The 24,448-nt window shown below is 42.9% G+C and overlaps 1 protein-coding gene across 1 annotated transcript in view; it reads right to left on the bottom strand.

Moving 5' to 3' along the window:
- Positions 1-1,068: 1,068 nt before the first annotated feature.
- Positions 1,069-24,448, bottom strand: part of glp2r (glucagon-like peptide 2 receptor) — a 51,195-nt gene continuing 27,815 nt past the window's right edge. The window contains exons 3-13 of the mRNA XM_079570575.1: positions 24,281-24,408; positions 19,189-19,310; positions 17,147-17,253; positions 11,994-12,150; positions 10,070-10,229; positions 8,006-8,066; positions 6,209-6,275; positions 4,978-5,066; positions 4,723-4,861; positions 4,613-4,654; positions 1,069-2,134 (exon numbers count right to left, since the gene is read on the bottom strand). Coding sequence (XP_079426701.1) covers positions 1,784-2,134; positions 4,613-4,654; positions 4,723-4,861; positions 4,978-5,066; positions 6,209-6,275; positions 8,006-8,066; positions 10,070-10,229; positions 11,994-12,150; positions 17,147-17,253; positions 19,189-19,310; positions 24,281-24,408 — 1,423 coding nt within the window. The 3' untranslated portion in view covers positions 1,069-1,783. The remainder of the gene's footprint in view (positions 2,135-4,612; positions 4,655-4,722; positions 4,862-4,977; positions 5,067-6,208; positions 6,276-8,005; positions 8,067-10,069; positions 10,230-11,993; positions 12,151-17,146; positions 17,254-19,188; positions 19,311-24,280; positions 24,409-24,448) is intronic.

Here is a 24,448-nt window from a genome sequence, read left to right as displayed (position 1 = left end):
CTACAAAAAGAAGAGCCGTGTTTCCCTGAACAAAATCATCTTCATCATGACAACGCACCATGTCCTGCTGTAAAGAAAACCTCTGCATCACTGGCTGCTGTGGGCATAAAAGGAGAGAAACTCATGATGTGGACCCCCTCCTCCCCTGACCTCAACCCTATTGAGAACCTTTGGAGCCTCAACAAAAAAAACTTCTATGAGGGTGGGAGGCAGTTTTCATCCAAGCAGCAGCTCTGGGAGGCTATTCTAACATCCTGCAAAGAAATCCAAGCAGAAACTGTCCAAAAACTCACAAGTTTAATGGATTTAAGAATTTTGAAGCTGCTATCACACAAGGGCTCCTATGGTAAAATATAACTTGACCTGTTAATATTTTTTTGATTGAAATAGCTTTTGATTTCAGTAAATATGTTACAAAATCAACAAATGACCATTTTCAGTTAATTACAAGCTTTAAAATGTATTGAAACGATGAGTTGCATAATAACTTGGGGCAGTAGATTTTGAGGTTTTTACTATATATATATATCTATATATATATCTATATATATATATATATATATATATATATATATATATATATATATATATATATACATATTTTTTTTTAAAACACTGTTATCACTGGGAGATTTTTTCAACCACATTTAAATGATCCTCTACAAGTTAAAGACTTGAAAATTATGCTGACTCTGATTTGAGTTGACAATTTAGAAAATCTTGTCATTTGCAAAATGTCATTTGCATAATAATTTGGAACGCGGTGTAAATATGTTTCAAATGGGATTTTATCCTGACATGAGGCAGGACAGACAGGTAGGCTACTACACACTCCAAACCACACATATTGATAATAATATACGGGAGAGGCAGGAGCGAGGAAAGAGGTGAGGTTTGCCTCAAGTGTCAGAAAAAGGTCAAACTATTCCACCAAAGCACAGGCAGTGACTCCTGAAGTGAACACATGCGAGTGATTGATTACGGCCTTTCAAGCGACCAAATAGAGGCGACAGCCCGATTGATAGGTGTGCACTTACTTTAAGACCTGTGATTTTGAGCTGCAACTTAAGGTTTTCCCCACAATGACTGATCGTTCGTCTTTACACGGCCAACATCGTGCAGTGTACATCTGCCATTAGGTGGAGTTCAGCCTGGAAAGTTAGCAGCCAAAGTTATGTTTCAACACAAAAAGAAACATGATGAGTGGAGGCTCACTGTCCAACCAAGTGTGAATCGTCCTGTCTCAGACTTTGAACTCTGAGGAAAGATTTTAGATGATTTCTGAGCAGTGCCACCGCTTGCTTTACGTTACTAATGCATTGTGCTCCGAGGGGCACGACCACATTGAGGACACTGAAGTCTCCCTGTTCAGTCCACTGGCAATGATCATCAGCAGACATAAGTTCAGATGCCCTGACAGAAAGTTAGCAGCCTGTAGTGTTCTCTGGAGCCGGCGCTCGCAGCAGAGAGTGAAAGAAGAGAGGATGGATGGCACAGAGAGAGAAAGAGGGAGACAAGGGAAAAACACGTCTAAGCTGGAGCATGGCTCGGCTGCAGAGGCGGAGCTGAGAAACGAAGGCTCTGCCGGGCAACAACTACACCAGTTCATCTAAACGTCACCAAACATTTCTGAGTCAGCCACTCGTGTTAAGGCCAGCTGTTTTGTTGGAAAGGCGTGTTCCAGGGTGATGGAGGTTCATGGCGCTGGCAGCAGCAGTGTGTCCCACATGTCCCATGTGGGTCAAGCGCAGACAGAGGACCCACGTACCCAGCTCCTTTCCCATCAGAAGTGGCTCTCTTCTAGCACCTCCTCCATGGTCTCCCCCATGGTCATGTCCCCGTCGCTGCTGGACAGACTCTTCCGGGTCAGAGTCTCCTGTCCCCTCACCTGCTGCCCCCTGTTGCTGGACCCGGGCGCCACGCTCTTCAGGGCTGCCTGCAACAGCTGTGGGCGGAGACTGCCTAGATACCCGCCCTCTTCGCAGGATTCGCTGTTGTGGGCAGAGCAGCGTGGCCGTCGGCCGTGGGTGCTCTTCCACAGCTGTTTGAGCTGAGTGCCCCTCACGCAGCTCCTCAGGGTGACGTGGTGGGTGAACAGGAAGAGCTGCCAGCGCTTCTTCAGCTCCGCCTGCACCTTTAGGAGAGACAACAACAAATGCAATATGGATTTATACTTGTGGACACTTAAAGGGACTATACGCAGTTTAAAAATGTTGAAACTAAGTATTTTCCTCCCCCTACATGTTCCAGCCATGTCCTAATGTGTAGAATGAGCTCAGACCTGTTCACCACAACTGCCTCTAAAACCCTGCACTGTCACTCAGAAAGGTGTTCGGGTCCGAAGTGCCGTCATGAAAAATAATGGCGCGTGCCAAATTATTATGCAAATTGCATTTCAGTGCTATAAAAGGTTAAAAAAAAGGTTTTCAATGAAACCCATGGATGGTATTGTGTCTCAAGGCTCTTTGAATCACTGATATCAATCTCAGACATCTGTGATAATTACTTTTCAGGTTAAGCCCAGTTAAGGGAAAAACTAATGAAAAAGGATGTTCCACACTATTTAGCAGATCATCATTTCCAAGCAATATGGTAAAGAAAAAGGATCTCTCTGCTGATGAAAAGCAAGAAATAGTTGAATGCCTTGGTCTATGTATGAAAACCTTCGATATTTCACAAAAGATGAAGCGTAATCATCGTACTGATGAGAGATTTGTGACTGATTCAGAGCACACTCCGGTTTGTGCAAATATTTACTATATATTATAAAGCAGCATACAGTTATTTGAAGCTGTTGGTGCCTCTGGAGTCTCCCGAACATCATGATGTAGGACCCTCCAGAGGCTGCAGTTGTGCATAAACCTTCTATCCAGCCTCCCCTAAACTGTTCATTGAAGCTGATGAACAGAAACGGCTGCAGTGGCTCCGAAATACATGAGACTCATTTTCAAAAAACAGTTGTTCACTGATGAGGCCGTGTGACCCTGGATGGTCAGATGGATGGAGTAGTTGATGGTTGGTGAATGGCCACCATGTCCCAACAAGGCTGTGACGTCAGTAAGGAGGGGGCGGAGTCATGTTTTGGGCCAGAATCATGCCGAGAGAGCTGGTCGGCCCCTTTAGGCCCTTTTAGGATCCCTGAAGGTGTGAAAATGACCTTTGAAAAATATGTGGAGTTTCTGACTGACCACTGTCTTCTATGCTACAAAAAGAAGAGCCGTGTTTTCGAACAAAATCATCTTCATCATGACAACGCACCATGTCCTGCTGTAAAGAAAACCTCTGCATCACTGGCTGCTATGGGCATAAAAGGAGAGAAACTCATGATGTGGACCCCCTCCTCCCCTGACCTCGACGCTATTGTGAACCTTTGGAGCCTCAACAAGCAAACATCTATGGGGTGGGAGGCAGTTTTCATCCAAACAGCAGCTCTGGGAGGCTATTCTAACATCCTGCAAAGAAATCCAAGCAGAAACTGTCCAAAAACTCACAAGTTTAATGGATTTAAGAATTTTGAAGCTGCTATCACACAAGGGCTCCTATGTTAAAATATACCTTGATCTGCTAGGATGTTTTTGATTGAAATAGCTTTCAGTAAATATGACCTCCTAATGCTACAAATTCAGTTAATTACAAGCTTTAAAAGGTATCGAAAGTTGCACAATAATTTGGAACAGTAGATTTTGAGGTTTTTAATAGATTTATTTTTGAAAAAAATACTATTATCACTGGGAGATTTTTTCAACCAAATTTAAATGATCCTCTACCGGTTAAAGAAAAAAGTCTTAGAAAAATGTAATTTGCATAATAATTTGGAACTCAGTGTTAAGTTCTTGTACCTATTTCCTCCCTCTATTATAGTTTAAGCAGGTATTTGTGGGGACATCGTATACTTAGTTTGTCTATTTGTCTATTCAGAGCGGACAATTCCCCACACTTTGGAAACAGGCAAGAGTTATTCCAATATTTAAGTCAGGAACACCAGACCAGGCATGCAGTTATGGGCCTGTAAGTACAGTACATGGGTCTCATGCATGTAAGTTTTTGAAGTAAAAAAAACAAGTATAGTTTATTTATTTTTATTTATTTATTAGTTTATTTGGTCGGGACAGTGCATGTTAATGAACATACATGGGTCTCATGCATGTACAACAAGCCACACCGGATTGTTTCCAGCCGTCGTCCCGCATTCGCACTCTCAAACACACTCTCATTCATTTTGACCTATTGTACATGTTTTTTTTAGTGGTAGGAGAAACCGGAGTACCCGGAGGAAACCTACGCAGACACGGGGAGAACATGCAAACTCCACACAGAAAGGCCCGTCCAGGTGGAAATCAAACCCGGGCCTTCTAGCTGTGAAGCACGAGCTCTAACCGCTGTACTACTGTGCATTCTCATTCGTCTCATTCAGCCCTGAGTTCCTGCTAAACAAAGAGTTACAGAGGTTTGAGAGAGAGGTGGGAGTGATGGAGTAATCAATTCACCCAACCCTTGATGGAGGAATGACGTGTTTCCAGCTCTCACACACTTGTGATGGAGTGGTGTTTACGTTAAAAAGCATTTTGTCACATAAAAAAGTAGGCTAATCCTACAATGACATGTACTGTACCTCTCCATTGGCAAAACAGTAGAGCACAGCCACCAGGAAACCCTGGAAGTGGAAGACAACATGAGCATTTAATTGTACCTGAGGAGAACTTCAGAGTCAGGGAGACTCACCTGGAAGGAGCTGAGAGTCAGGTTGATGAAGTTCCGAGCATATCGACTGCTGCCCTCCACACACTCATCCACCAGCACTGTGAAGACCACCTCATGTATACCCAGCAGAGGGATGAGCACCAGGGTGGCACGTGCCAGGCTGAGGGGCGCACATTAGCATTAGCTCTTTGAGGCTCCTCCCTGCACTGGGCCATACCCTCAGTGTGTACATCAGACATCAGACACTTGTACATCAGAAGTGACTCCAGTCAGTACCTGTATCTGTAGTCGGAGAAGGTGACCTGGTCAGCCTTCAGCTTCGACAGCAGCAGCATCAGAATCTTGATGAAGATGAAGAAAATGATCTGAGGATGCAGAGATTTCATGGTTATTTGACATATTCCCAGTGTGCATACTGTGTACTTATGACCTCAGAGGAACCGATTTATGGGAACAGACTGTGAATACAGACCTGAAAAGTACTACGGCTTTTATAAAATAGAATGACTTCATGTAATTAATAAGGCACAACATTAGAAGTGGAAAATACGTTTAGAGACATCATTCAAGTTTATTGGCTGTAGATTACAGAATTCAATGATCATTTTATATCATTTATAAATATATGTTTAAAAAGGGCATTAGCATAAAACTGCCTTGATTTTTTTTTTAAGAACAAATTTCCGTGCTGCACACGGCGATAAAGCCCTGCCTTGATAAAAATGTTATTACTACATGAAAAAGCTTAACTAAGTCAGATGTTTTTCAGCTAAGACATGGATTACACCCTGTTTATGTCATGATTTGTCTTTTGTTCCCCTGTTTTTGTATGTTTTGTCTTTGGTCTCGTCCTGTGTTTTATTTTGACGTGTGTTCTGTCCTTGGGATTTTGCTTTACTTCCCTTGTTACCTGCCTGCCCCGCCCTGATGTGTTTCACCTGTGCCCCGTTTCCTCGTGTATTTATACCCCTGTGTTTCCCTTGTCCTTTGTCGCGTCATTGTCTTCGTCAGCCGCGGTTTTTGGTTATCTCTGGATTTTGTTATTTTGGTTTTCATCGTTTATTAAACCTCACCAGTTTTGTTGCAGTCCTGCATTTTGGGTTTTTATTTTCTTCACTCCACCTCACATCATGACAGTTTAGATCTATTTATTATTGTAGACTGTTTCATCATCTTGATTTTGACCTAGGCCTGTGGTCAAAGGTGTGGAGGACAGTTTTATGGTTAAGTACAGATAACCTTTCAGTAGAAAACAGTAGAAGAAAGAATCAGGAGGAAGAGACTAAAGTCAACATATTGTAACATGGTTTAAAGCTCAGAAAAGTTGATTTGACATGACACGTCTCCAATAAGATCATTATGTGAGTATGCCATTGCTTATTTTAAAGCTTGGAACCTCACTCCCTGATTTTTTTTAAATATACAGTAGGATATGGCACCGAAAATATGTAAACTAATAAAATATAAACATAAAAAATATTCCTCTGGTTCTCATGAAAGTACTGACCAGCACAGACAGAGTGATGGGACCTCGGATGATCCACCAGAACCACCGGTTTATAATGGACCAGCATCTGCAGACCAGAAAAGAACTTGCATTCACAATCATAATCGGAACTTGAGTTTTGACTGATATAAAATGATTTACTTAACAGGCAGAAACCCTTTGCAAACATGTTCTGTTCTGGAAGCTCAGGGGGGAGTAAGAGTATGGATATTTCAAAATGAACGACTGTAGTAGAAACAAGGTGTAAGTTGTTATTGTAACTCTAATGGGAGTATCATGCTTTTTGCAGGTATTTGGTCACAATTGAACATGTTGATCATTATCTTACACTTCCAGTTCTATACTGATCTATGTGACGGTCCCTCTCCAGGATCCGAGTGTGTGTTTGTGGGGACGGGGTTGGTTTGGTCGTGACATGCAAAAGTAAACTGGGCCTCACAGAATGGGCTCGGTGTAGAATCAGTAACCTGAGAATGCGTTGAATTTCTTAAGACCGATTTGTTTGTTGCGTTTGTTGCATGCCGGCAGAATGAAGTTATGGTTTAGATTATGGCTGATGTTGGCTGTTCACATCTGGAGTAATCTTGTGGAGGTAGTTATGGGTTGGTTTGTTTATACAGTGAGAAGCTTACTCTGTACTCAGTTTGTAACGTACTGCCCAATCTGGCCAAAGATGAAATGTATGCATATATGTATTAGTGCAGAATTGGGACGCTGTCAGAACCCTCTCTAATCCTAGGATAGCAAAGGAAATAAGAATTTAATTTCTAACATGAAAGTAAAACACAATATTTTCCACACAAATGGATGTTGAATAAACAATGTATTAGAATGTATGAGCAAGCCAAAGGCACATTTCTGCCATCATTGTGCATGGTAGACAATAAAGTTTTTTCTATTCTATTCTCTATTAAATAAACCTATAAAGCTGAAATTATGACTAATTATGTTTCTGTACTTTCATAGAAGGTAAGTATTGAATTACAGGTATTCTGGAAAAAGCTGGTGACCCACTGACAATGGTTCTGTGACCCACTTTTGGGTATCCACAAGTCTTTTAGCTCAGAACATGGCGGATAGCCTCAGTCGCCTACACTGACAATCCCAACATGAGCCGCGGGTGCAGAGCATAAGGACAGAACACTCCTCAGTTCATTTGACCTCTGACCTTGATCCCAGACTGTCACGTAAGTCAGTTAATGTTCACCAGAACAAAGAAAGACTTTTCCCTGTGCATCAAAAAACATAAATAAAGGGGATAGTCAGTAAGACTGCAGGAGAAGAAAGAGTGAAATTCGAAAGTAAATATGAACCACAGAATAGATCAAATCTGCCTTTCATTTCAAAAGAGCAGCTCTGCTGCCACCTACAGGACAATTTATTAATTATTAATTATAAATATTTGGAAACTTTTAGTCAGGGTACAGAGTAGAGCTGAACCATGAATCACAGTTGCAGTTATCTCAGTTTCCCATTATGATCAGGGCGGTCTTCTCCCTCCAGAGAAGCTCTGTGAGCTCCAGACCTCTCTCACTGGGATGTATAATACAGCCTCTGCAGGCGGAGCACATGAGGAGAGCTGGAAGTGTCCTGAACATTACTCTTGCAGCATCATCATTTCTTTCACATTGACCTTCAGTGTTATATCTATTAATTGCGATTTTTTAATGTTTTTTTTTAAATTGCTGATTCTGCTTTGGCTTCTGTGAACATTTGCAACAGACGCACAATTACCTTCTTTCTATTAAAAGCTCTAAAAAGTAGATTTAAATGATTCTAGTATTACAATGGCCTTACTCTCGGTTTTCATAAAGGATCTTGACCACTGTCCATGGAGTCACAAACAGGATGGGAGTCCCTGAAAGCAAATAAAGGAAACACAGGAAGTCACATAAACACTGCTGAGTGTCATCGGGTCATATTCAAATACGTAAGTGTGCCATACACTGGCATCAATAACATATTACGCCCTGGATTCTTTAACTGAATAAAAAGTCATATTGTGACTAAATCTCCAGATGGTTTAAGGAGGATAAAAACATCTGTTTTTTGTTCAGTAATTTTACAAATGTTGAAACAAGTAAATGACAGGCTTAAACTGGTGAGTGCTCTGAGGTGTGAAACAACATGCAGCCGTCGTCCTCGCTTTTGAAGCTTTTGCTGTTTTTGTACAAGGACTTATTGTATTGCTGCTAACGGCCTCGACTATTGCAGTGAATATGACTGAATATGTTTTAAAGGGCCAGTCTTGACCCAAAAGTCCCGTCCAGCCCTGCTCTCCTTCTAATATCCAACTGATTCCTGACCAGCAAGTTACACTCACAGCCAATCACAGCGCTCCGAGTGCGGCGACAGGGAGACGCCACTGTGACAAACACAATCGGCCACAACTGGCTTCACTGACCTCCACAGACGACAAACGCCAGTGGTGTGAAAGGGCCTTCAGTCAACTAATAAAACGTCAACAATAGAAGAGATACAAGTCCCTACGGAAACATTTGGAATTCATTTCTTCCTTTTCAATCAAAGACCTAAGCCATGATTTCAACAAGTCAGATCCTTTGTAAATGTGTTTTTGTTGTTTTTTGGGACTAAAACCTAAATAAACTAAACTAAAATAAACTTTGTTCTACTTTACAATAAAGCACTGAAATACCAGAAGAATGTAGATAGAACTGAAAATAGAAAAACACATCTTGGCTGTCTATTTACAGTTTGTCCGTTTTAGATCCATCACGCCTATGCCTCTGTGTGCCTTTTGATGAATAGGTCGCGTTCACGATCTAGAACAGGGGTGTCAAACAGGCACAGGCTTGTAAAGTGCAATACAAGTGTAAGTGTACACATGTATTAATGAAGCTACAGTTAAGTTGGGGCTTTGAACAAATCACAGCTTATTATTATTCATTTATTGGGATATTTTTCTCTACTATATGCGGCCCGCGACCCGCCGTGGGAGCTTAATTTCGGCCCACGACCCAAAATGAGTTTGACACCCCTGATCTAGAATGTGAAGATGTCATAATCTCAGATGGAGGTACAACTCTACAATACCACTCTACAGGAGAGAAACAGAAGAAAGAAATCTCCCAAAACAAAATGGCCAATTATTGAAATGGATCATTATTAGGAAGTGACTGGATTCACAAACCTGCCACATTCACCTTATGGCTGAAAGTCCTTAGTACTGACCAACATCACGCTTTTGCACGTTGTCTCCACTTTTGGATACCCTTATGAGAAAATCATTGAACCTGACATCATATGTGCAGCCAAAGAAAACGGGACAATCTGCATTTTGACCATTACCATAGTTCAGGGTTTCCACAGGGTATTCATTGGCAAGTTTTGCTCAATTTCATAATTGAGTTTTACTGTAGTTTTACTGGAGAAATTGACCACATTTTATGGCTAAAAACTTGCCTGTTTTGTCTCTTCTCTCTGTTTGACTAAATGTTTGTAAATCTTAAAGGCTCATTCATGCTTCCCCGAGAGCTGCAAAAATACAAAGTCACTTTTGCCTTGTCGCCAGTTACAAAATGTTTCCATTTTATCCCTGCGTTTGTGGCAATAACATGTAGTATTTGGGCATTAAAAAGCATTCAATTCGACTTGTTTCTGCCTGTATAAACCCTGATAGCTACTATCAAAATCATTTTTCCTGGTCATTTAACAGGCTTTACCCTGCCCATGTAATTACCATCATGAATATGTTAATATTACACTTTTAAATATCAACCTATCCTATTATGAGGATTAGAGACACCAGTTTGGTACAACTGTTGCCAAAACATCTTCATCAAAGCACAAAAACTCCGACTGAGTGCTGGTTTGTTGTCAGAATGAAGACTGGTGCCGTACCCCATCCGAGCAGCATGTAGGACTTGAGCAGGCGCCCCCTGGTGAGCACAGCGGAGAAGAGCAGTGTGTGCAGGAACATGGCCTCCACCAGCAGCCACAGGTAGTTGGAGAAGATGCAGTATTCCATGCACACGCGGGACACCTTACACAGCACCGAGATCTGAGCGGGCACAGCGGAGATCATGTTCAATTTTCATGCACTTTGTTCTCTTCAAGATATAGATGTGTATGAGTATAATTTAAAATGCAGTAGTAGTTTCTCATTTTACACTTTGTGTAGTTAGATTGTGATAATTGCTGTGGATTTGGCTGCAGCAAGCTGGGAGAGAACAGTTATTATTGCTACTGTAGTATTGACTGTAGTGAACATTCATAAGTTTCACTGAGTCAGAATAAGTCCACATAAGGATAAGGCCTCATGAGGGAACCACCATACTGTACACAAACGATTCCAAGGATAGTTCAGTCGACAGCCTACATCAAGTTCCACCTCATAAAATACAGTGCCTCTCGAAAGTATTCATACACCTTGAACTTTTGCACATTTTGTCATGTTTACAACCCTAAACATAAAGATTTTATTTTGATTTTTTTACTGAACGTTCACACACAAGTAACCGACAACTGTGAAGTGAAAGCAAAATGATACATGATTCTGTTATTTTTCAAAAAATAGAAAAGTGAAAAGTGGGGCTTGCATAAGTATTCATACAGCATTTTCTGAGTGCATTAAATTGCCTTTAAAACATTCCTAATGACTCCAGAATGTTCACACCTTGGCCTAACGGTTAAATAGAGGCCACCTGTGTGTAATCTACTCTCAGTATAATTTCAGCTGTTCTTTTAGGCCCTCAGAGCTGTGGTCGGAGTGTATTGGTCACTAAACAACATCATGAAGGTCAAGGAGCACCAGAGAGGTCAGGGATAAAGTTCTGTAGAAGTTTAAAGCAGCGTTAAGTTATACAAAGATTTCCCAAGATTTAAACATCTCCCAAGGCACTGTTCAATCCATCATTCAGAAATGGAAAGAGTAAAGCACCACTGCAAACTTACCAAGACACGGTCGCCCATCTAAAATATTAGATCGGGGGGACTGGGGAGATTGTAAGAATAGTTTTGAAGATGGATGGAGCCAAATACAGAGACATTTTGGAGGAAAACCTGCTGGAGTCAGCAAGAGAACTGAGGCTGGGGCGGAGATTCACCTTCAGCAGGACAATGACCCTAAACACAAAGATAAATCGACAATGGAATGGTTCAATAAAAACATATTAATGTGTTAGAATGGCCCAGTCAAAGTCCTGACCTAAATCCTATTGAAAATCTGTGGAATAATGTGAAAACTGCTGTTCACAAACGTTCTCCTTCTAATGTGACAGAGCTTGAGTTGTTTTGTAAAGAGGAATGGGCTAAAATGTCAGTCTCTACATGTGCAAATCTTGTAGAGTCAAACCCCAAAAGACTTGTGCTGTTATTACAGCAAAAGGGGGTTCACAAAGTATTCATTCATGCTGTATGAATACTTATGCACGCCCCACTTTTCGGTTTTCTATTTTTTGAAAAATAACAGAATCATGTATCATTTAGCTTTCACTTCACAGTTGTCGGTTACATGTGTGTGAACGTTCAGTAAAAAAATCAAAATAAAATCTTTCTGTTTAGGGTTGTAAACATGACAAAATGTGCAAAAGTTCAAGGTGTATGAATACTTTCGAGAGGCACTGTATATGACCTTCAAAGTCCAAGAAAGAGAGTGCACCGTGGAGCTGGTCTGTGGTTTATCTGGTCGGGTATATTACAGAAAGAGAGTGCACCGTGGAGCTGGTCTGTGGTTTATCTGGTCGGGTATATTACAGAAAGAGAGTGCACCGTGGAGCTGGTCTGTGGTTTATCTGGTCGGGTATATTACAGAAAGAGTGTGCACCGTGGAGCTGGGATAGCCGCTCCAGCCCTGGTCGTTCTGGGGCAGTTGACTGTACATGAGGTGCATGATGAGCTCTTTGCAGATGACCGCAGCAGCTCTCAGGATGAAGGACACAAACAGGTTCATGTGGATGTAGTTTCTCGTGCAGTGGAGTTTCCTGGACACAAGCACAGATAATGACACTCAGTGCTAGGCCTTATCTTTAACGGAATAGGCCACCGTTTTTACATATCAAGACATGTTCTTACCTAACCTTAGCCAAGTTAATATATCCCCGTCTGGTCTTTGTCCATGCGCTCTGTCACGCAAACGGAGCACATACGCAGCCTCTCCCACGCAGCTTCTATTGACGGAAGTGAGCAGGGAAGTCTTTAGGAGTTAATGCGCGGACGTTGTGCTCCTGTATCATTACGCCTCACAATGTAGTCCCCCTTTTTATTTGCTTATAAAATCCACATGTTACATTTCTGTGTAAATATACTTTGCATGAAAACACTTCACGTAACTTTATTTAAATAGGGAACACGTGGAAGAGCTTGGTAGCTTCTATCGTGAGCTTTTTTGGAGCTATATGACATGTGGGAGAGGCTGCATATGTGCTCCGGGGATATATTAACTGGTCTAAAGTTAGGTAAGAACATATCTTGGTATGTAAAAACGGTGGCCTATTCCTTTAAGAAGGACCCCCATCAGTTAGTCATTAGTTAGTCTTGGAAGCCGTATATAAAATACACTAATAAGGCTATAGCTAGGTCTAGATTAGAACTAGCTATCCACCTTATTCCTGGGGTTGCTCAAATAGAAAATGAGGATGGGGCAATTTCCCGTAAGATGCTGGAAGTAGCCCTGAGCCATTAGTTTCCAGTGGTTTGTTTCAACGTTTCAAGATAATTTTCTAAATGATCAGCTTCCGCAACATTCGCAGAGGTGTCCTCGCGCAGCTCAGGAACATGTTTCGCTGTTCATGGTTGAATGAACTTATTCTGTGACATTTGTGGCTCTGGAACACGCAGTGTTTGGAACATGCTCCTGGACTAAAGCTGTGCGTACACTGTGATGCACCAACTGTGACTGACTCATACGAAGAAAGACTTGGCCCACAGAGGTGTTTTACACTGTAAAGAGCGATAAGAAGAAGAAGAAGAAGAAGACCTTTATTTATATAGCGCCTTTCACATAGTCACAAAGACTGACAGAAGCACTTTCAAGACTGCACACATCTGCGCCTACGGTCTCTCTGACCACCACCATTCACACACACACACATTCATCTTGCCCTATTGTACATGTTTTAGTGGTAGGGGAAACCGGAGTACCTGGAGGAAACCTATGCAGACACGGGGAGAACATGCAAACTCCACACAGAAAGACCCCGTCCAGGTGTGAGCTCGTCTAGCTGTGAAGCACGAGCTCTAACCACTGCATGACATGTGGCTTTTATAACACGGCTGACCTGCTCACACTGTGTGAGGGACATGACCCGAGCCCCGTGAGGCCAGACAAGCTGAGCTGGGTCTGAATACAATGCATTTTAAATTTCTTAGTTATGGAAACCATCCAAAATATTAAAATTAAACTACAGACATGGCGTCTTTCCACATAAATGTGGCGCATGTGCTGAGGCTTCATAAACAGACTGAACAGACTGAAAATGAGAAGATCTCCGTCTCCGAGGATATCCGAGGACCAATCAACACGAAACTCACAATCCATTCTCTAAGCCTAAAGTGCCCAAAGCTGAGCATCAATGTGCGTGTCAGAACATGTTTGTAGAGCTCTAAACTACAGGGTTAGCAAGTTTAGTATAATAGGACCCCATGGATTAGCAGATTATAGCAATTTACATTGTGATTTTGCTGTGATTAACAGTGTAGCCCTGGTATGGAGCATACCAGGGCTACACTGTTGGCTCAGAACACATGGCCCAGAGCGATTACTGGAGCTCCACTCAGGGACTGACTTAATCAGATTTACTCTGTATTATTTATACTGACCGGTTATACTGTGTCTCCTGTAATCACTGGGTCACCTGAGGCTTCATCATAATGAACCAATGCAAAGTTTAGGTCAGGTTAGGTCAAAGTAACAACGTTTTCTTTAACTCACAAAATTGACAGGTGACTGGGCCTGATTTACAAAGCCAGACACTAAATTGTAAGTACCATAGTGAAGCGTAAGTCGACTGGAGTTGGGGTCGTTTCGTTTCTATTTACAGAAGCTTCTTCTTCACTTTTGTGGTCAGACAATGTGACCAGCTGTGAAGAAGAGCCTGATTCATTATTAACGGTTTGTATTTGTGTGGCACAAACCTGAGATGTAAATGAGTTTGTACTGTGGCCTTGACGTGTTTAAAGCTTAGTTATTCAGGCCCGTTGTGTTATATTACATGTTCAAATGTAATACCATAAGATATATACAGATACAGTTGTGCTCAAAGGTTTACTTACCCTGGCTGACAGGTTTGACTCATAATTAGTGGTTGTGTGAATCCATTTATGGTCAAACAACTCAGTTTAGGCACGATGGTGCAGTGGTTAGCGCTCGTGCCTCACGGCTCGAAGGTCCCGGGTTTTGTATGTTTTTGTATGTTCTCCCCGTGTCTGTGTAGTTAGTGGTAAAAAACATGTGCAATAGGTTAATCCTCCAGCCAGGTGTTTCTGACCACCAGCCTGGCTCCACATCGTGGAGACGGGTTCCCAAGCGCCGGCCCATGCTGGCAGCTCACTGCTCCTACAGGTCGGCTAGCGACACTGAGGATGGGTCAAATGCAGATAACTAATTTCTCTACAGCGATTTCACTACAGAGATCAATAAAATATAACATTTTAAATCATAATGATAATTGAAACTGTCAAAATCACAATGATCAAAAGTTTACGGACCCTAGTCCTTAATACTGTGTATTTCCCCCATCAATTACAGCTTGGATTCTTCTGGATTTAAATGATCATGGTTTGGTTTCAACAGAATCCTGCATTTTCCACATTCCACTGATTGATACTCTCAGTAACTTGGATATCTTTTTATAATCCTTTCCCATTTTATACAGTTCAAATACCTTTTCTTGCAGATCCTCTGACAACACTGGATGAAAGGGTCTGTCAGGAGCCCCAAAACTCACTGTTATATACACACAATAGTTACAAACACAGAGGACAGGTGGGGATGCTTACCTTTAGTAGCCAGATGTCAACTTACCGTAAATGCTCTAATATAGGCCGGCTATATTTACTCAAGGGCATCTAGGACCAGGCCTTTATTGGAACCAGGCCACAATTAGAGACAGGCCTTTATTTCTATTTGAGCAAAATGGACTACCAGGGAAATGAATAAAAATGAGATTTGTGTCCATCTGCACCTAAAATATTAGGTTCATTTATTAATGAACATTTCAAACCCTCTCCCAGCGGCTGGAACATTGACGCCTTTTATTTTGTCGGGACAACAGGAAGTGTTTCGTTGCTGTTAGCGGAGCTTTGACATCAATGTCACTGCAGGTTTCTGTTTCGTTTTTACCGGACCGGATTATTTGTTGTTATCTTGTGTAAAAGTCGAGGTTAGACGGAGCGTTTGTGTTTGTGATCGATCATGAGACTGACCCGAGAGAAGACGAGACGCTCGCGCTGATGGGAGGAGTTATTTTGAGGCGTGGGACTGACCTGCACACGGAGCAGCTGGACGTGCTTTGAAGACGCAATGGAGACTTTATTAAAACCCTGGAGGGTCACACAACATTTGTTGTTTGCCCTGTTTCCAAATATCGTCACAGGAGGTTTGAAAAGTGGCTAAATCTGTGTCAAAGTTACGCCCGGATCAGCTCCTCCGCAGCGTCCCCCTCGGCTCGGGTTCCCGTTTGTTACTTCCAGCACGTGAGTTTTCATTTACTCTAGTATGAGACAAATTCCTAACATGGGAAATATTTCTACCGCAATAGTTTCTAATAAAAGCTCCGGCCTGTTTTAGAGACCGGCTTTAATTTGCCTCCACCAGCCGTGAACACGGCCTCTGTTAGAGACCCGGCCGCTAATGGAATACAGGCCAGTATTAGAGCATTTACAGTATGTGCATATTATCAGGATCACCAGGGTATGTACAGTTTTGATCAGGGTCATTTTGGCAATTTCTTCTGTCATTATGATTTTAAAAGAGATTGTAAGCTGCTACTTGTTTCTCCACCCCAGCAGCGTTGTGTCTGATCAATACATTTTTATGGTCATACGGAATATTGTGTCTTCCTACACATCTGTCCACCGGCGCAGAGGCAGCAGGATGCTCCTCAGGGCTATAGCTATGTGGCTTTGGGTGCAAAATAATGTCTTTTATTCTCTCACCGCCAAAACGTCCTGTATTTCCAGTGCTGATGGCACTTCAAATGCTCTTGGAGCAGCTGCGGCTTATAGACCAGTGTGGCCTACATGTACAATTGTATTGTGTGCTCAATAGTCCGGAATTTATGGTATATACAAAATGACTCCAAGCAACATAATGGTTATGCTGGGTTTACACATAACGAGGACAAGTCACAAATCCACATTTGTGGCCGAGGATCACGAATGATCACGACTGTTGGTCGAATTTGATGATTCGGGGCAGTGATTTCACACACTGTCCCAAACTATTACGACCTGTTGCCATGTGTTATGAATAATGGCACCAATTATTACAAATATTTGTCCCATGCAGCTGCGGGGCACTGCGGGCTGCTGTGGGACGCTGTGGGTTGCTGTGGGATGCTGTGGGTCGCTGTGGGATGCTGTGGGACGCTGTGGGTCGCTGTGGGATGCTGTGGGACGCTGTGGGGCGCTGTGGGACGCTGTGGGGCGCTGTGGGATGCTGTGGGACGCCTTGGGAAACTAAGGGAATTGTCGTGTTCTGTCAGGAATCTGTTAAGACTGTCAAGAATCAGGTGATAGTGGACAAGGCCGCCATGCTCTCCCATTACTCATCTGGCCCTCCTTGCTTCGACTCTTTCTCCCAAACATCAGGTGGAACAATTTCAGCGCACTGAGGAGCTACTGAAGCATGTGATTTTGTGCAACTCGTTGGGCATATTGAAGGTACGGAACAACAGCGTGTTTTTCTACCAATTTTGAGCTTGAGCATGAAAGACAACATTTCTCTTGTTTGATGGAACTGAGGTGTTTATTACTGACCTGAGCATCCCCATGATCAGAGTGGCCAGAGAGAGGGAGGCCAGCGACAGGGAGTACCCGATCACTGAGATCAGCCGGAGGGCGTTCTGACGTAACAGCTGCTCCTCCTGGACACAACAGTACAACACTGGACCATGTGGAGCATTCACACACCCTCCTATGTTATTAATACAACAATTACAAGTGTTCAATCAGAGTTTCTCAAACTGTGGTACGTCTCCCACGTCATCTCTGTCACTTTCCCTGCCACACATTGGCCCTCATTTATCAACATTGCGTACAAAAACGGTGTACGTGTAGGTGTATTTGTGATATACGCCAGAGTGTGCGTGGCATTTATGAACCCGTGCTTTACGCTCAGATCTTTCCGTACACAAAAGCAGCTGATGGTAAATGTCACGGAGAAATCCCAGCGTCATTTGAATGTAACGCCCCAAAATATTCATAATCAGGAGGCCTCACCCACGGGTTTTACAGCACGCACGCACGAAACACGGCAAAAAAGGACAACAAATATGATATTTTGCGCATGAGAAAAATTAAAGAATCTATTAGAAACCCACAATAACCTTATAGCCAATCCAAGATCACATTTACTGAAAACAAATAGGTTAATAAATAAAAACCTTTATTAAATACGCTGTAGGCCTATATAACATAAAAAAGGGTATAAAATTAAACCACAAAAAATAATGTGTAGTAAAAAGAAGAAAGCGTGGATGTAACGCTGCAGTCCGAGCAGACTCTGGACCATGATCTGAACCAGCAAAAAGCAGCAGCTCCGCGGACTCAGCGCTGGAGCCGGGGCAGAACTGCACGTCTTTAGGCCTGAGCAGAGCTTTTCTCCGGGAGGGAACAGGTGCGCGGAGAGCTGACAACCAACCGGGACGATCCTCCCCCTGAGGAGAGGAGAGTGCGCGGTCAGCAGACCCTGCGGCGCCACTCCCGGACCTTACGAACCCGTCCGGACCGAAGAAAGCTGTGGAGCTGTCGAAGGATTTATTTGACACCCGGGTTGCTCGCGCCACGGAATACGGTCCACAGGCTTGACGCTCAAAGCAGCCAGAACACGGAGCAGGGCCTCGCGAAGACCCAGGTGAGTCCCGGTGTCCCGACGGCAGCGGCATGTGAGGGGGGGCAGCCATCAACACAAAGTTTGCGCAGAAGCAGCAGTCTTTTTTGTTAAAAAATAAAATATCCCCGCAGTCCAGGTTCTAGTGTCTCTGGTCCAGGCTGAGCCTCTGAGCTCGGCCCGTGGCGTACGTGGAGGAGCATGTCGATGCAGCGCAACATTGAATCAAGTCTGCCCATAAACATTAACGCTGTAGCCTTGTTTCATATTTAAATCATCAATGTGGATTATATGCGGTGTGGCAATGCAATTCATGCTGCTAAAAACTGTTTTCCAGCACGGTTTAGTGTTTAGTTAAAATTGGTGTATCATGTGCACCACCTCCTGACTTGGTGTAGGATTTGAGCGCACCGTACGCCGAGTGTACGGTGCGCTCAGATTGATAAATGCCAAAACAGTCGGTAATTTTTCGTACACCTCACATACGCTCTGATTTCACCGTACGCAAGTTTGATAAATGAGGGCCATTGACACACAGCCTGTTAATGTTTGTGAAGGAATGACTAGGGAGCGCCACCATGTTGCTCACATGGCCAAACCTGTAGCTACCCTGTTCCAAGCAATCAAGATCAAATCAAGACAAATGAATATGAATATGCAGCGCCCCCTGCTGTCAGAGTTCAACACTGACACGTTTACACTTCATACACAGGATTATAGAAAAGACATTTTCTATATCAGCGGTGCATATCAGTATCGATCAATCAAAATCCCCAATAATCAGTATCAGCCTGAGAAAAAAAACATTATCGGCATCAACTTTTACTATATCAATAAATGTTTAACTATAGGTTATTTGAGAGACTAAAATATCGGTATCGGACCCCTAGTATAAAGCTTAACATCACAGCTGAGCCTGGGTACCACCTTGGTACCACCTGAAAAAGAACCACCAGTGCGTTGTCCTGACCTTCTCTTTGAAGAAGTGGTGCTCCTGACACTCTGAATCATCTCTCCACAGGTCTGTGGAGTTCTGCCTCCGCCTCCATGTCCCATTCTCCAGACACTCCCTGTGAGCCCGCCTTGAGCTGTCTGACACAGAAACAAAAACAAAAGTTCACTTTCTCAAACTGTTTGGGAAATGCAATCAAATATGTCTTTAAAGGAGCTATCCCTGATTGTACAAAGAATAATATAATATTTGAAATTGCTATTTTCTGGTCCAAACTCATCTCAAACTTTCCTCATGCATTTGCAACATCAAAATTCGTCACAGGGACTGAGTTTAAACCAGGTTTCACAACTTTCAGAGAAGAAAACTGTCACTTCACTGTAAAATATGCCTACTAGCCTGACATTTCATGACTGTTTAAAAAAGGCTTTAAAAACAGTATTGTTTGGATAAATGTCTGCTTTTACCATATACTAAAGCACAAAACTAATTATATTCCAATAACAGAAAATTTAAAAATCAAGGATAGCTCCTTTAAGTAATCTAGGGCTGTGACCATACGCTTCTGTCACAGTACAATGTGTATCTATGTCTAGGGGCCGATACAGTAATGTTCATTTTTGATCAATGATTCAGACGATGTGGGTCGGCCTTGCGGGCCATAAGGGGGGAGTGCGGTCATTGCCATGTACAGCTTTAGGCTCCATAGCCATGTTACCACAATCTTGCAAAGACGCAGATGTGGCCACACTAGGAACGATCATCTGTGTTCTGATGCCCCACGAGCCAACCTTTTGCTTGTCAAATCAGTGTACACACAAGTAACAGACAACTGTGAAGTGACAGCAAAAATGATACATGATTGTGTTATTTTTCAAAAAAATAGAAAACCGAAAAGTGGGGCGTACATAAGTCTATTGGGGTTTGACTCTACAAGATTAGCACATGTAGAGACTGACATTTTAGCCCATTCCCCTTTACAAAACAACTCAAGCTCTGTCATATTAGAAGGAGAGCGTTTGTGAACAGCAGTTTTCAGATCTTTCCACAGATTTTCAGTAGGATTTAGGTCAGGACTTTGACTGGGCCATTCTAACACATTAACATGTTTTTTTAAACCGTTCCATTGTAGATTAAACTTTGTGTTTAGGGTCATTGTCCTGCTGAAGGTGAATCTCCGCCCCAGCCTCAGTTCTCTTGTGACTCCAGCAGGTTTTCCTCCAAAATGTCTCTGTATTTGGCTCCATCCATCTTCACAACTATTCTTACAGTCTCCCCAGTCCCCACTGAGGAAAAGCAGCCCCACAGCATGATGCTCCCCCCCGTATATTTGACACTGGGGATGGTGCACTCAGGACCATGAGCAGTGTCAAGTTTGCTCCATACATAACGTTTTGCATCTGGGCCAAAAAGTTTAATTTTTCTCTCATCTGACCAAAGCTCCTTCTTCCACATGGAGCTGTGTCCTCCATATGACTTTAGCAAACTTCAAACGGGATTTCTTATGGCCTCCTTTCAATAATGGCTTTCTTCTTTCTTCGTCCATAAAGGCCAGATTTGTGTAGATACAACTTATAGTTGTTCCATGTACAGATTCCCCCAGCTCAGCGGCAGGACTTCACAGCTCCTCCAGAGTTATCTTGGGGCACTTGGTTGTATTTCTTACCAGTGTCTCCTTGTTCGGTCTGTTAGTTTAGGTGGACGGCCATGTCTTGGTAAGTTGGCAGTGGTGCTTTACTCTTTCCATTTCTGAATGATGGATTGAACAGTTGCTCCGTGAGATGTTTAAATCTTGGGAAATCTTTGTATAACTTAACGCTGCTTTAAACTTCTCCACAGCTTTATCCCTGACCTCTCTGGTGCTCCTTGACCTTCATGATGTTGTTTAGTGACCACAACTCTGAGGCCCTCACAAAACAGCTGTAATTATACTGAGAGTAGATTACACACAGGTGCCTCTATTTAACCGTCAGGGCAAGGTGTGAACATTCTGCAGTCATTAGAAATGTTTTAAAGGCAATTTAATGCACTCAGAAAATGCTGTATGAATACTTATGCACGCCCCACTTTTCACTTTTCTGAAAAATAACAGAATCGTGTATCATTTTGCTTTCACTTCACAGTTGTCAGTTACTTGTGTGTGAACATTCAGTAAAATATTAAAAATAAAATCTTTATTTTATGGTTGTAAACATGACAAAATGTGCAGAAGTTCAAGTTGTATTTGTACTTTTGAGAGGGACTGTAAGTGTAAAATGTAATTTATGACTGTGTTTCTCCAAGTAGTTTCACGGCTGAATAGGACTTTCATTACATTCATTGGAATAACAAAACAACATGTGGACATATTTTCATCTGTTTACACATGTTGATTGAATGTGTCTGGCTAAATACAACCACTCCCTGGAGTTGGTTCACTTTGTGTTTGTTTTCAGAGCGGTGTTGACTTTCTCTACTCACAAGAACTGTTCTGTACCAAATCACGGTTAAGTAAACCAGTGTCATTTTAGATTACATGCCTTCAATTATAATGCACTGTCATGTTATGAATGATATTTAGATTATTTCTTTGTATTGTTAATCGCACCAGGCTTTGATCGTAGAAAGGTTGGTGCTGCTTTCATCTTACTGAGAAGACTCTGCAGTTTGTGCGTATCTTTGTGGACACATCCAATAAATCAGAGCAGACAACAACATGGAGATGACTGTTTAAGCCCCCTACCCACCACTACTTACTTCAAATACTCAGATGACACTGCCATCCTCGCACTACTCACAGATAGTAACTCAGTCACTGCCTACCATCGATCAGTCAATCATTTCACTCAGTGGTGCTCGGAGAATTTCCTTGAGCTCAACGTGGAGAAAACCAAGGAGATGCTTATATACACACGCTCACCCGCCCTGGACTTGGCCCCCACCATCATTCATAATCAGACTGTTGAAAGAGTAAATCATTTTAAATACCTTGGACTCACTCTGGACAATATGCTCACCTTTGATCAACATGTTACAGACATTCACAAACGGTCCCAACAAAAACTCTATATCATCCGCAAACTCCGTGCTCTATGTGTTTCCCCGCACCTCCTGCTCCTCCTGTACAATAGCATCATCCAACCCATCCTGCTCTACTGTTCCCCCTGCTTCTTCAACATGCTCACCATCAAAAACAAGAAAAAATCACCAAGGTCACACAAACAGTCTCCAAAATTATTAATCTCCCCATCACAGACCACTCTGTCATCAATAAGAAAGCAGTCACACGCCTCGCACGTACAATAGCCATGGACTCCGATCACCCTCTCCACACTCACTTCGTCCTGCTGCCATCAGGCCGTAGGTATAGGACTCCGCGGTGGGAGCGGGTACGCTTCAGGAAAAGTTTTATCCCCTCCGCCATAGCCGCATTGAACGACCTGTAATTCCCGCCCCCCCCCCATTCCCCCCCCGCATATTCTCTTTTGCGTAGTGTGCTGTTACTGTCTTTGGCTTGTCTTCTGTGTCTTTTATGTGTGTCTCTGTGACGGCTGTGAAAACAAATTTTCCCCTGTGGGACAATAAAGGTCTATCTATCTATCTATGGAGCAAACAATCACCTTGAGATGAGCATGATTATTTTAGGATGTCTGCTTAGATGGAAGAGCTGTCCATTGATGGACCGCAAATATACACCAAACATCTACAGAAGCTCCTTCTGACCAACAGGCTCGGATAGAATCGTGAGGTCGTCCTTCTGTGGACCCACCACCTGCAGAAGGAGCAATAGGGGCTGGTGCAATGTGATTGCTCCAACAGCTGCCCCCACGACCCGGCAACGGACAAGTGGAAGAAAATGGATGGATGGAAAACATCTACATTAGGCCTACTTATAATAATAATAATAATAATGCATTAGTCTTATATAGCGCTTTTCCAGACACTCAAAATCGCTTTACAATTGTGTGCATTATTCATTCACTCCATACTTGATGACGGTAAGCGAGGCAACCAGTCTGTGCACATCAGCCACCACTCACTCACTCACTCACACGCTACATTCACCAGGCTTCCTGACATTCCCAAATGGTCTTCCATCCAAGTCCTACCAGGCCCTTCCCTGCTTAGCTTTTGAGGTCTGATGGAATCACAGACACTACTTGTGGTCCACCCGGCAATAATGACGCCCCGTCTGTGTGAAAATGAACCTGATCTCTGCTTCTACAGTAGGACACTGTGTCTCCAGGAGCTTATTTATTACCCCAAAGACACTCCCAAGCAGCGGTGAAAGAGGTATTTACAAAGAGTGCAACAGTGTCCATATTTACAAGGTTGTAGAAAATAGGTTCCTGCCAGGGTGATGATGTTGCCCTCTCTGCAACCAGCTGCAGACTGACCAGGAGGCCAGCCTGGTCCCCTCTTTACCCTACAGGCATTACATAACATCACAACAAATTTCCATCACCAAAAACACAATTTTATAGCAGCAGCACCTAATTATAATGTTTCTGATATGGATAACATCATGAACATTTCATCATAGAGCCAGAAAACAGGACTAACAGTGATACATCCTAATTATTATCACATGACCAGACAAAACGTGCGCAAAGGCACTATAGAGATTGGCTGTTTAGATGGTCACCTCGTAACCACGCATGCAGAACCGGACATGAGAGAGAAGTCAAGACCCAGGGTGCACCCCGGGCTGCGCAGAAGAGAAAATGCCTGCACCGGGCGGCTGGTGGGGATGAAGGACGGTGCACACAAGGCAGACCGAGAGCCAACAGCTACGAGTAAGAAAAAGAATCACAAACTCTCTATATTGGGGCTCTCCGGTCATCTTTAGGGCAGCGGGCCCTGGAGATGAAAACAATCACTATATTGGATAGCAATTTTGCTTATGAATGACATTGTGTACGATAAATTGAATAAAGTTCTCAGTAAATCATGTCTAAAAACTGTTGTGTGGTTGGATGTTCCATTTTGTCAGAACTACAGCTATCGATGTTGTAAAGTCATTGATTATCGACAGATCTAACCAAATTGTGTGGATTATGTTTTCAAGTTTAACCTAACTGTGTCGGAGAAATCAGACTCAACTTAGATCATGGGGTTGTCGTGGTAATACCTTGCTGTATCCATGGTAGGTAGGAGGGACAGGGGATGGACACATTCCCAGGAGCAGAGTGAGGCCAACACGCAAAAGTGTCAAAGCTGCCATTACAGAACAGTCCTGTGGGAGGAATGGAAACACCGCTGTAAATACAGATGATCACGCTTACATCTGTCATGAAAG

Source organism: Gobius niger (genome assembly GCF_951799975.1).
Source record: "Gobius niger genome assembly, chromosome: 14".
In the NCBI taxonomy this organism is placed as follows: domain Eukaryota; kingdom Metazoa; phylum Chordata; class Actinopteri; order Gobiiformes; family Gobiidae; genus Gobius; species Gobius niger.
Note: the sequence above shows the minus strand (reverse complement) of the source record. Positions and strands in the feature narration are given on the sequence as shown.